The sequence below is a fragment of the Castor canadensis genome, chromosome 18 (genome assembly GCF_047511655.1).
Source record: "Castor canadensis chromosome 18, mCasCan1.hap1v2, whole genome shotgun sequence".
In the NCBI taxonomy this organism is placed as follows: Eukaryota; Metazoa; Chordata; class Mammalia; order Rodentia; family Castoridae; genus Castor; species Castor canadensis.
In genome coordinates this window covers 40977853-40988956 of record NC_133403.1, presented here as the reverse complement: position 1 = coordinate 40988956, position 11104 = coordinate 40977853, and the positions used below count along the sequence as shown (strand labels likewise).

The following is an 11104-nucleotide window of genomic DNA, read 5'->3' as shown; positions in this document are numbered from 1 at the left end:
CCCCTACACGCCACCAGGGAGAAAAATGGAGGAAACTGGGCCTCCACTAGTCTGGCCAATGGCAGCACAATCGGACTTATTTTCCCCTCTATGGTAGTATTTAAAGTCTCAAGATGAGGCACACTGTGAAGCACCCTCTTCCTGTCATCTCTATTGTAAACGCCGCTGCCACCCACAGAGACGCCTAGGGAGCAAAGGGGGCCACCAAAGCGCTGGAACAAGAAGCCAAGGAGATGGGCTGGCCTTTGACAGCTTGCTTTTTAAATTTTTGGTCATAAGACTAAGAAAGAAAGTAAATAAACCCCCTAAATTCCCCCCGAGTGTAGCTCTTAGATGATTGCTTTGTTTCTGCTTGTTCTTGGTTTTCCTGCCAGAATGTGGACAGATGCTAAATCCTCCGTAAAGGTACCAAGGATTCCTTTTGCTTTTTGAGAGGAAGCATCACCTGTCAGAGGGGAAATGCTACCTTGGAACACCTGACCTTTGTCTCTGGGTGAGACTGAAGCTCTCTGAGGGCAGGGACCCTTTTGACCATCTCTGATTCCTTCCTCACAGAGCCGCTCAAGGGCTGACACTGCACATCTGAAAGCTGTGTTAAACAAGGCTCTCCTCTCACTCCACTAAAAAGAGAGATTGGCCATGCTCGCTCTAATTCCAATCACTGAAAAGCTTCTTTGCCAGCAAAACAATAGAGTAATGACAATAGCTGGTATTTATTGAATGCTCTTTGCCAGGTACTGGGCTAAACCTTTTACATGTATTATTTTGTCTTTAATCCTCAGCAATTTAGTCAATAGCCACAGCCAAATAAAGACCACAACAAAGGGGTTTGTTTGCTCTGTGCCAGCTGTTTCTCAGACTCCTTTTCCCATATGGGACAAAAGCAGTTACCCGTGACCTTCACACATATAGAAGAGGCCAACACCCCCTCTGGGTCTAGAACATCTGCCATGGTGACTTAACAGTAGCAAATATCTCCCCGTCCTTTTAAATACATACGGAGCTTATCACTGTGCCAGGAACTGCACTCACTCAGCATTTGGTCAGCAGTAGCTCATTTAATCTTTAATGTTTTTGTGGTAATTTTACAGACAAACAGGCTCAGAGAACTTATAAGAAGGCACCCAAGTTCGGCCCAGGTTCACCTACTGGCAAACAGTGCATTCAGGGTACAGCTCCAGATCTGCCTGATTTCAAAGCCATTGTTCTTCGATAACCATGCCATTTATTGTATGCAACTAGTGCCAGCTGTGGTGGCTCACAAGTAGCGATGACTTTCTCCAGTGCACTGCCCTGGGCTTGCTCTTCAGGAGTCAGAGCACTTTGCTAATATCTCTGAACTATAATGTGACAGCCTATAGATGAGATCCCGTCTTACACGGTGTTACACCCTCATGCCTAGCACATCCCATGGCACATGGCCATGTTCAATAAATGGGTGTGAAATGAAGAGCTGAAAGAATAAGCAACCCCCAAAAAGTGGTATACTCAGAACATGGCTTATAAGAAGGCGTTCTGGGGACACAAGGCTACAAACTGCCCCTTTCTAATTGTCAAGGTTCATGTCAACATATCCAGATGTGGGGGGGCTGTTCCACAGCTGGCTGTCACTGATTGATATTCTCCACATTATCAGAACCAGGGTTCCCTTTTGGGAACACCCTTCATGGCTGATTAATTGCAAAGGCAAGGCATTTGGAATACAAATTAAACCTCATTTTGGGGAGAACTCAAAAAGATGAACAATGGGGTTTACGTTACTTGTGCTCACTGAAAGGATGTGTGCTGCTATACCCACACTGCTTCACTGACACCCATACATGACCTGGACCAGTCTCTCTCTCCAGATTCATCTTGCGCCATCCTGGATCATCAGGTCTGTCCATGTGTCATGCTTCTTCCTGCCTCAGAGCCTTTGTATATGCTGTTACTATCACCTGGAATTCTCTTCCTGTTTACCTGGTTAGTATCTGCTTATCTCTCAGCTCTTGGTTGAGATGCCACTTTTTTTTTTTTTTTGTAGTAACAGGGCTAGAACTCAGGGCCTACACCTTGAGCCACTCCACCAGCCCTTTTTATGTTTGTGTTAGGTATTTTCAAGATAGGGTCTCAAGAACTATTTGCTCAGGCTGGCTTTGAACCTTGATCCTCCTGATCTCTGCATCCTGAGTAGCAAGGATTACAGGTGTGAGATACCACTTCTTGAAGGAGACTTCCCTGAACCCTGACCTATTCCTGATTTATAATATCATAGTATCTCAAAGCTATTTCATCACAGTTACCAGCCTTTTGTGATCTGTTATGTGATTATTTGATTAAGGTCTGTGTCCCCCACTGGAATGTAAGGATTACACTCACTGCTGTGCCTCCGATGGCCAGCAAAGCACCACTGTGTGCTCACATGACTTTTCTCTTTTCTCTTTCCTTAGCTGAGAGTGCAGAAGTCCTCCACAGGACTAGGAAGTGGACTTCTCAGACTGCCTATTTTAACTTACTGTGCCAGCGGCATCCCTGACCCCTGACGGATGTGTCTGGTCTCCTAATCTGATCTCCCTTTCCTCTCCAGAACCCAGGAGGGTGCTAACATCACTCTCCTGGAGGCTCGGTGAGGAACCTTCCTGCAATGCACCCTAACAAGATCCTATCAGATGGCTCAAGGGGAACAAATTTGTGCCACTGCAAAGTCTCCACCTACTACAGGTGTCACCACAGAGGGAGGATCACAAGTCAGGAACAGAAGAAAACCTGGGATCATTAGCCAGTGTGACAAGATTTTGAACCTCGGCCTCACCCTGGCCTCTTAGTTCTAAGCATTGTATTGCCACCTTTTTGGGTAAAACTTCTCTTACTGTTTATATATTATCTTCATTCTCAATTTCTTTCTTTTGGGGGTTCACAAATTCTAAAAATACCCTTCTGTCAGTCTTTTCCAATTCTGAGATTATTTCTGGCAGGCAAATTAAAGCATAATTCAGTTGCCTCCTGATATGCTGACTTTAAGAATGCCTGGCATGGTGGCTCATGCCTGTAACCCCAGCTACTCGGGAGGCAGACAGTAGGAGGATAGTGGTTCAAGGTCAACCTGGGCAAAAAAGTTAGACTCCTCTACCCCCGCAAAAAAGCAAGCCAAGCATGATGGTACACACCTGTATCTCAGTTAGGAGAGATCACAGGCAGGACAACTGGAGTTTGAAGCTGACCCAGGCAAAAATGCAGGACTCTGTCTGTAGAAAAAGGGCTGGGAGTATGGCTCAAGTGTAGAGCACTTGCCTTGCAAATTGTGAGGCCCTGAGTTACAACCCCAGTACAACCTAAAAAAAAGTCTAAGTTCTAAAATCTATTTTACCTTGCAGCTCTTTCAAGTGTAACCTACGACACCGTTCATATGTTTAAGTAACAAGATAAATTAATAATATTAAATTTACCATTCTGAAGTGCATGTGATACAATTCACAATAATGTGCTGGAAGAAGAATAGGTGTTATATGCTGGGAAAACTGGTTATCTACATGCAGAAGCCTGAACCTATACCCGTGTCTTTCACTCTGTAGAAAAATCAACTTTAAATGGATCAAAGATTTTTTTTTTTTGGTGAGACTGGGATTTGAACTCAGAGCTTCATGCTTACAAAGCAAGCACTCTATCACTTAAGTCACACCTCCAGTCCATCTTGCTCTGGTTATTGTTTGGAAAAGGGGTCTCACAAGCTATTTTCCTGGGCTGTCCTCAAACAGCAATCCTCCCCATCTTAGCCTCCCAAGAAGCTAGGATTACAGGCATGAGACACTGGCGCCTGGCTTGGATAAAAGATCTTAATGTAAGATCTGAAACACTGAAATTATGACAGGAAAAAATGGGGAAAATTTTGGAAGACATAGATAGGCCTAGGAAACTGTTTTCTGAATAGGACTCCAATTACCAGGAAATAAGAGCAAGAATTAACTAATGGGACTGCATCAAATTAAAAAGTTTCTGCATATAAAAAGAAAGTTACCCAGAATCAAGAGACAACCCCACAGAACGAGAGATTTTCACCAGCTATTCAACAGATGAGGGATTAATATCCAGAATATACAGAGAGCTCAAAAAACTAAACAGTACTATAAATCCTAGGTGGCAAAGATCAGGAGGATCACAGTTTGAAGCCAGCCCAGGAAAATAGTTTGCAAGATGTGTCTCAAAAAAACCCATCGCAAAAAAGAGCTGATGGAGTGGTTCAAGGTGTAGGATCTGAGTTCAAACCCCAGAGCTGCAAATAAAGAACAAAAAACAAAACAACAAAAAACCTAAACAATAGAACAAATCATTCAATTAATAAATGGGCAAATGAATTAAACAGTTCTCAGAAGAAATATAAATGGCTAATAAATACATGAAGTAATGTTCACTATCCTTAGCCATAAGGGAAATATAAATCAAAACTACCCTAAGATTTTATCTTATCCAGTCAGACTGACAATCATTAAGAAGAAATCAACAACAAATGCTGGTGAGAATGTGGGGAAAGGAACCCTCACACACTGTTGGTGGGAATGTAAATTAGTGCAGCCACTATGGCAATCAGTAGGAGTATCCTCAAAAAGCTAAAAACAGACCTACCTGATGATGCCACCATACCCCTGTTGAGCCTACATTCAAAGGAGTGTGAATCAATCCACAAGAGGAATATGTGCATGCCCGAGTTTATTGCAGCTCTCTTCACAATAGTCAAAATGTGGAAATAGCCAGGGTGCAAACGACCGATGAATGGATAAAGAAAATTGATATATAATATAGCATAACATAATATAACATAACATAATATATATGGGATTAATATTTTAAAAAAGTAAGCCAAGCTCAAATGGTCAAATATCGCATGTTCTCGCTCATTTATGGAACCTGGAGCTACAATGATGATGATGATAATGGGACATGAATGTATACGGGGGACAGTCTGGGGGGTAACAGGAGGGGGCGGGGGAAAGAAAGGATGCTGGGGTAAGGAGGATGAAAGCACACTGCATATATACATGTAACTACCATACAATGAAACCCACCAAACACTGGGGAAGAGGGAGGGGGATGGGACTATAATGGAGGGGTGAACTTGTTCAAGACATAGCATGTGCATGTGTGGAGCTATCACAATGAAATCACCTCATGTTATTAATGTATGATAATTCAAAATAAAAATTAAAAATATTTTAAAAGGGTGTTATACTGTAATCCTGTATGCTAAAAACACAGCCATAAAATAATATATATATATATTTTTTTGCAATACTGGAATGTGAACTCACAACCTACACCTTGAGACACTCCACCAGCCTTTTTTGGTTATAGATATTTTTGAGATAGGGTCTTGTGAACTATTTGCCTGGGTTGGCTTGAACCTTGATCCTCCTGATCTCTGTCTCCTGAATAGCTAGGATTACAGGCATGAGCTACCAGCATACAGCCATAAAATAATTTTTAGTTATTTTCAAAGTCTTTAGTCCTCTGAAGTTTTCCTATTCAGCATCTAATCAGTGTTCCTTTTTCACAAAGCAACTAGAGATGTGGCCATGAAGGAGAAAATCGAGTATTTTGATCCTCAGATTGGACTTCAGCCTCTCCGGAGACATTTTGGGTTTCCTACTTGGCAGGCACTAGTTCAGAGTCAACTCTGCCTTTCCAGCCCCAGTCTGTACAATCAGCCTGGGGAAAAAGCAAGTATTCATAGAGACCGCAGGCAAACCTCCCCCAGTTCTCTTTCGGCACTCTAATTAGAAAGGCTAAGTGGGCCCTGGTGGTTCATGCCTGTAATCCCAGCTACTCAGAAGACAGAGATCAGAAGGATCATGGCTCAAAGCCAGCTCGGGCAAATAATTCGTGGGGCCGTATCTTGAAAAAACCCTTCACAAAAAAAGGCTGGTGGAGTGGCTCAAGGTGAAAGCCCTGAGTTCAAGTTCCAGTACCGCAAAAAAAAAAAAAAGCTAAGTGGGCGGCCCCTCCCCTCTCATGAAAATCATCTCTAAAGAAACACTGAAGCCTTTACCAAAGGGCACTGACCCAGACAACAGAACTTTGGTATCTGTAATGCTTAAAAAATATGCTCCCATTCCCAAGAAAATTACCTTGCCAGGTTCCCTTTAAAGTGACTAACTTTCCTTACTTTATTCCTGTATAATAAAAAGAAACCAAAGAAAATAATTTTTCTTTATTAAAATATTTTATTGATTGAAGATGATCAGTTCACTTAGAAGGGACACAGGTACAAAGTATATTCTTTTTAAAAATTAAATTACAAGTTAAAATGGAAGTCTTTTAGTCGTTACTACAAAAAAACTCCATACAAAACTTGATCTTCCAGCAAACTTTTGTTTGTGTAAGTAGACTGACTACTAGAGACCCAGACAAGATGCGGCTCTGTCGGTTTCGGACAGACAGACCTCAACTGCCAGCAACCAAAGTGACGTACCATTAAAAACATTTTATACCATCTCATCTCATGTCTATGAGCACAGCAAAATTCAGCAATAAAACTTAGAATTTTAGGAGAAAATACCATTTTGGAGCAGACACTGACAAGCTGTTGGTTATAACTTGAATGTACACCCAGGTTTTAAGATAGCAGATAGAGTGGCATTTTTCACATGGGGTTCTCCTTCTCTGAAGAGCTTCTCTAATACTGATCTTTACATAATCCCAAATTTATGTATGCATACTGAAGCCTCATTTCTTATACATGCAAATATTTCTTATGGGAAAAAATGGTCAATTGAAAACAAACAAAATGCAGATGTTTAACAAATCAACCTTTCAGTTTCTCTTCCTTTTGGTATCAAGTGCCTCTTTGTCTTCAGGTGAAGTGTGTCGTATGGATGTCTTCTTTCTGCCTTCCACGTAGATGAGAATCTGCTTCCAGGGGAAGAAAACAGTCAACAAAATGGAAATCAGTTAAGTGCTGGACAGGGTGCTAAGAGCTCCCAGTGTCCATGACACTGACTACACTTCCAGATCTCATCACTGTCAGGTCATGTAACACACTGGTATTACAAATACGAAAACTCAACAAGAGAGAGGACAGGAGGGAGAGGAGGAGGAAGGCAGCAGCTGCCCAGCCTCTGCCATCCCAGCTTTAAAGGCTCTTATACTCACATGGAAAACATCTGCAGTCTGTGCTACTTAAGTTATCAAATTGGATCCTGAGGAGACTGCATGTGACATGAAGGTCTGATAGAAGAAAACACAGCCCAAGAAACACTTCCTGGGGGAGTGGGAGGATGGGAGAAGGGGGTGAGGGGGGTGGGAGAAGGAGGGGAGAGGTGACCCAAACAATGTATACACATATGAATAAATGTATAAACAATTTAAAAAAAAAACACTTCTGGGTCAATAAACTCTCACAAAGCTAAAACCCCACATACTGATTTCTTTCCAGTTAGACATTTGGACGAAATGCTGAAATGCTAATTTACAGGCCATTTTTGTTGTTGTTTGCACAGGGTCTCAATACATAGTTCAGTCTGGCCTTGAACTTACTATCTTCCACCTCAGCCTCCCAAGCGTTGGAATTACAGGCATCTGTCAACATGCCTGATCTTAGATTCAGATTTTTAAAGCTGGGTCTATACATTTACTTTCTTAAATTTAAAATTCTAGGTACTGGGATGGGGTGATGTAACTAACGTACAATATAAATGGAACTGTCACTATGAATATCCCCTGTACAACAAATATATCCTAATAAAAAATTATGAAAAAAAATAAAGATAAACTTCTAGGTACTGAGAACAACTTTTTGATCTGTATTTCTCTTACAAGTAATTGACATTTTACTCAGGTTAAATTTAGAAGGTGTGTACAGTATAAATAGGTCAAGCAAAAGAGAAAGGATTACTGGTCAAACAAATACATGGTCCTAACTATATTATCAGTGTTCCTAAGTTACTTATTAAATATTAATTGAGATACAAGGTGGGACAAGCAAAGGTGACTTACTCATGATCATGATGAAAAGTGAAGTTGACTTTCTTTCCTTCAATGACTGACTATGGTATTTTTTTGAGCTGACTCTTCTGAGAGGTCTAAGTTCTAGAAAACAATTCCCATATTAGTACCCAGCATAGAGAAAATGGAAAACATTTAAGACTACACACAAATGTAGCAGAAATGCCTTCAAAAGCCCTTAGGGAATTAATGAACTATGTGAAGTATTTCTATACAGCTATCATACACCCATGAAACATTTGATTTCTGTGTGGGCTGCCTTTTCTAATCTCACAGGACGGCCCTCTTTGCTATACATGCATGATAGCTAAGCTTTGACAATCAGCTACCATTCAATATAACTGGCCCATCCACCAACCTACTGGAGACTGTGTAGTGAACGCTTAACAGACAGTTGTCACTGCTAATAGCCCACAGACTTCTGTGCCTCCTGAGTACACTCTGGCTGGTAGGTAAGCCCACTCCCTTCCTCCGCCCTGCCTGTGCGGCCTACACTCCAGTGTGCCCCCACCCTGCACCCACTTGTGTTTCCACAGCTCTGCGATCTTACTCACTCTGCTTCCTCTTTACCCTTCCCAATCCAAGAGACCTGGTTTCATTCACTGAGAAACATAACCCTCCCAGCAATTCCACTTCTGCGTATGTGCTCTAAAGGACAGGAAACGGGCCTCCACAAGCTATCTGCACACCTATGCCCACAGCAGCACCGTCCACGAAGCAACCCAGGTATCTATCAACCAAATATGGTGTCCGTGTCCAGTGGTCAATGGCATATGACACATGCCACAACATGGGTGAATCTTCATCAAGACGTGACAAGCAAATCACAGGAAGACCAATGTTGTATTATTCCACTTACATAAAGTACTTAGAGTAGTGAGAGTCAGAGACAGAAGGTAAAACAGTGATTGCCAAGGCCAAGGAGAGTGGGACACGCAAATGATTTAATGGAGGTGGAGCCTCAGACTTGCAAGGTGAAGAGTTATGTCCATACCTGGCTGTGATGGCTGCACAACATAGTGAGCGTCCCTAATTCCACTGCAAGCACATGTAGAGACAGATGAGATGGGAAGCTTTGCTATGTGTGCTCGAACACAGTAAAAACTACACAGCAAACCTCACATTATCCATAGGCTGCCACAAAACGGTATTAAGAACCCTGACAGGACTGGTGAAGTGGCTCAGGTGGGAGAATGCCTGCCTAGAGGTAAAACCACAGTACCACAAAAAAAAAATGCAGAAAATATAGCAGTTTTTTTTTTCTTCTTCCTTTTCTGCAGTACTTAAGGATTAAACCCAGGGTCTTGCGTATGTTAGACAAGTGCTCTGCCACTCAAGCCATACCCCCATACTTTTGTTTTAGAGACAGGGTCTCACTATGTCCAGGCTGGCTTCAAACTTGTTTATCCTCCTGCCTCCACTTACTAACTAGCTGGGATATTACAGCTGTGTGTCACCATGCCCAGCTACGGCTACACCCCCGCCTGTTTTTGAGAGTCTTACTAGATTACGAATGTAGCCCAAGTTGCTGTGACTATAGACACCAGCCACCACGCCCAGCTTACAAGTCTTAGAGTGGTAGTTACGATGTCTAGCCCCGTGGACCAGTCACAGCGTCTCCCCATTCTCACTCTTGAAGTGAGGGCTAGATCCAGGATGTAGCTACAGTACACTTTATGACTTCCTTTCTACTCATAGCTTACTGGGGTGTTTTCTGTTGTTTTTATTGAATAGCTAACACATTTATATTGATTAAAAAATCCAAATAATATGAAAAGGCCTGAGTGGAGAAGTGTTGCCTGCAGCTTGTCCTTGACCTATTTGTAACAATCCTATTCTCCGTCCAGTGTGCTCCTGGGCCCTTACATCTGAAGGACACCTATGAACCTTCAGGATAGGACATTTTTCACCTGCCAATGCATCTGTAAGTAGGGCTCTGTCTCAGCTCCGCTCCCGACTACAGCTGAGCAGTGTCCTTGTGCATACTATCACTCATTCATTCAGTTCTCCTTTGCTGGACACGGCCTGCTTCCCATTTTTCACTGCTAGTATAAAGCAATGCTCAAACGAAAATCTTGTACTTCTGCTATTTCATCTCTTGCAGAAGTATCTGTAGAAGAGATTCCCAAAGCAACACTGCTTTGTGGAAGGGTCGGTTCTTCTGTGGTTTTAGAACACCTGGCTGTTTCCTACCAAGAGGCCTGACTCATCCCGAGATCCTCAATGTGGTGTGAGAATGGCTGTTCCACAGAAATGCTCTGAATTACCAACCTGGTCCTCAGCCACAGATGGCAACGCTTTGTGAGGCAGAAAGGCGATCAGAACTTTACCCTGCTTCCTTGTTGCAAAAATTAAGGATAGTTTTACAAAATTATTTGCCTTTTCTGTTTCTAGTTGTAGCAAGTTCAAAGGCATCTGGGGAGGAGTGTGTGAACATGTTGCCAAGAAGATCTCTACTAGTTAAATTCTGTTTTCCCAACATCTCTAGAATTAGTAATCTACCAGCTAATATATTGTTTGGAGCCAGTATTTCTTCCAATTAAATGATTTTCTGATTCTAGCTGTGGGATGCTGAGCAAGAGGGGTCATATAATCCCTTTCTCACCTGTAAAATGAAAGGTTGGGATTAGATACTTCTTTTGAGTCTTACTAGCTCAAAAATTCTCTTAAACCAGGTCCTCACCCACCTCCAATGGCCTTAGTATTTCTTCCATTTATACTTGAGGTCATGGTTTTGCTGTTTTTCCAGTGTTCCTACCAGTTCCATTCAAGGTAGTTACCAAGCATCAGAACTTGGTACAACTCTGTGTACATGATGTGTACTCATTTGGAGACAAACACACAAACACACACAGACCAACACTGAGGACCAAGACAAGAGAATTCTTGTTTATATCTTAAATAGAAATTTGACATAAAACTCTCTCAGCTTTCTGATACCTGAGCTTATCAACTTAAAAAGAGGAAAGAAAGGTTTATTTCAGCTCACAATTTCAGAGGTTTCAGTTGATCAGACAAACCCACTGTTTTTGGTCTGTGGTGAAGCAGCACATCATGGAGGGAGTGGGCAGTGGAGGAGGCCCATTCACCTCACCGCCAGGAATGAAGGAGAAAGAGGAAGGGCCAGGGC

At 42.2% G+C, this 11104-nt stretch overlaps 1 protein-coding gene across 11 annotated transcripts in view; it reads right to left on the bottom strand.

Moving 5' to 3' along the window:
* Nucleotides 1-6174: 6174 nt before the first annotated feature.
* Nucleotides 6175-11104, bottom strand: part of Ccdc62 (coiled-coil domain containing 62) — a 37321-nt gene continuing 32391 nt past the window's right edge. For 5 of the 11 annotated variants that reach the window (XR_012443547.1, XM_020159465.2, XM_074061153.1 and 2 more), the window contains 2 exons: nt 7966-8058; nt 6175-6879 (listed from right to left, as the gene is read on the bottom strand). Coding sequence is in view for 6 of the 11 variants with exons in the window: in XM_020159465.2 (XP_020015054.2) it covers nt 8005-8058 (54 nt within the window). In the remaining 5 variants the exon portion in view is untranslated. Of the gene's footprint in view, nt 6883-7122; nt 7232-7965; nt 8059-11104 lie in introns of all 11 variants that reach the window. The other 6 variants (XR_012443545.1, XR_002212114.2, XR_012443548.1 and 3 more) reach the window with 2 other exon arrangements.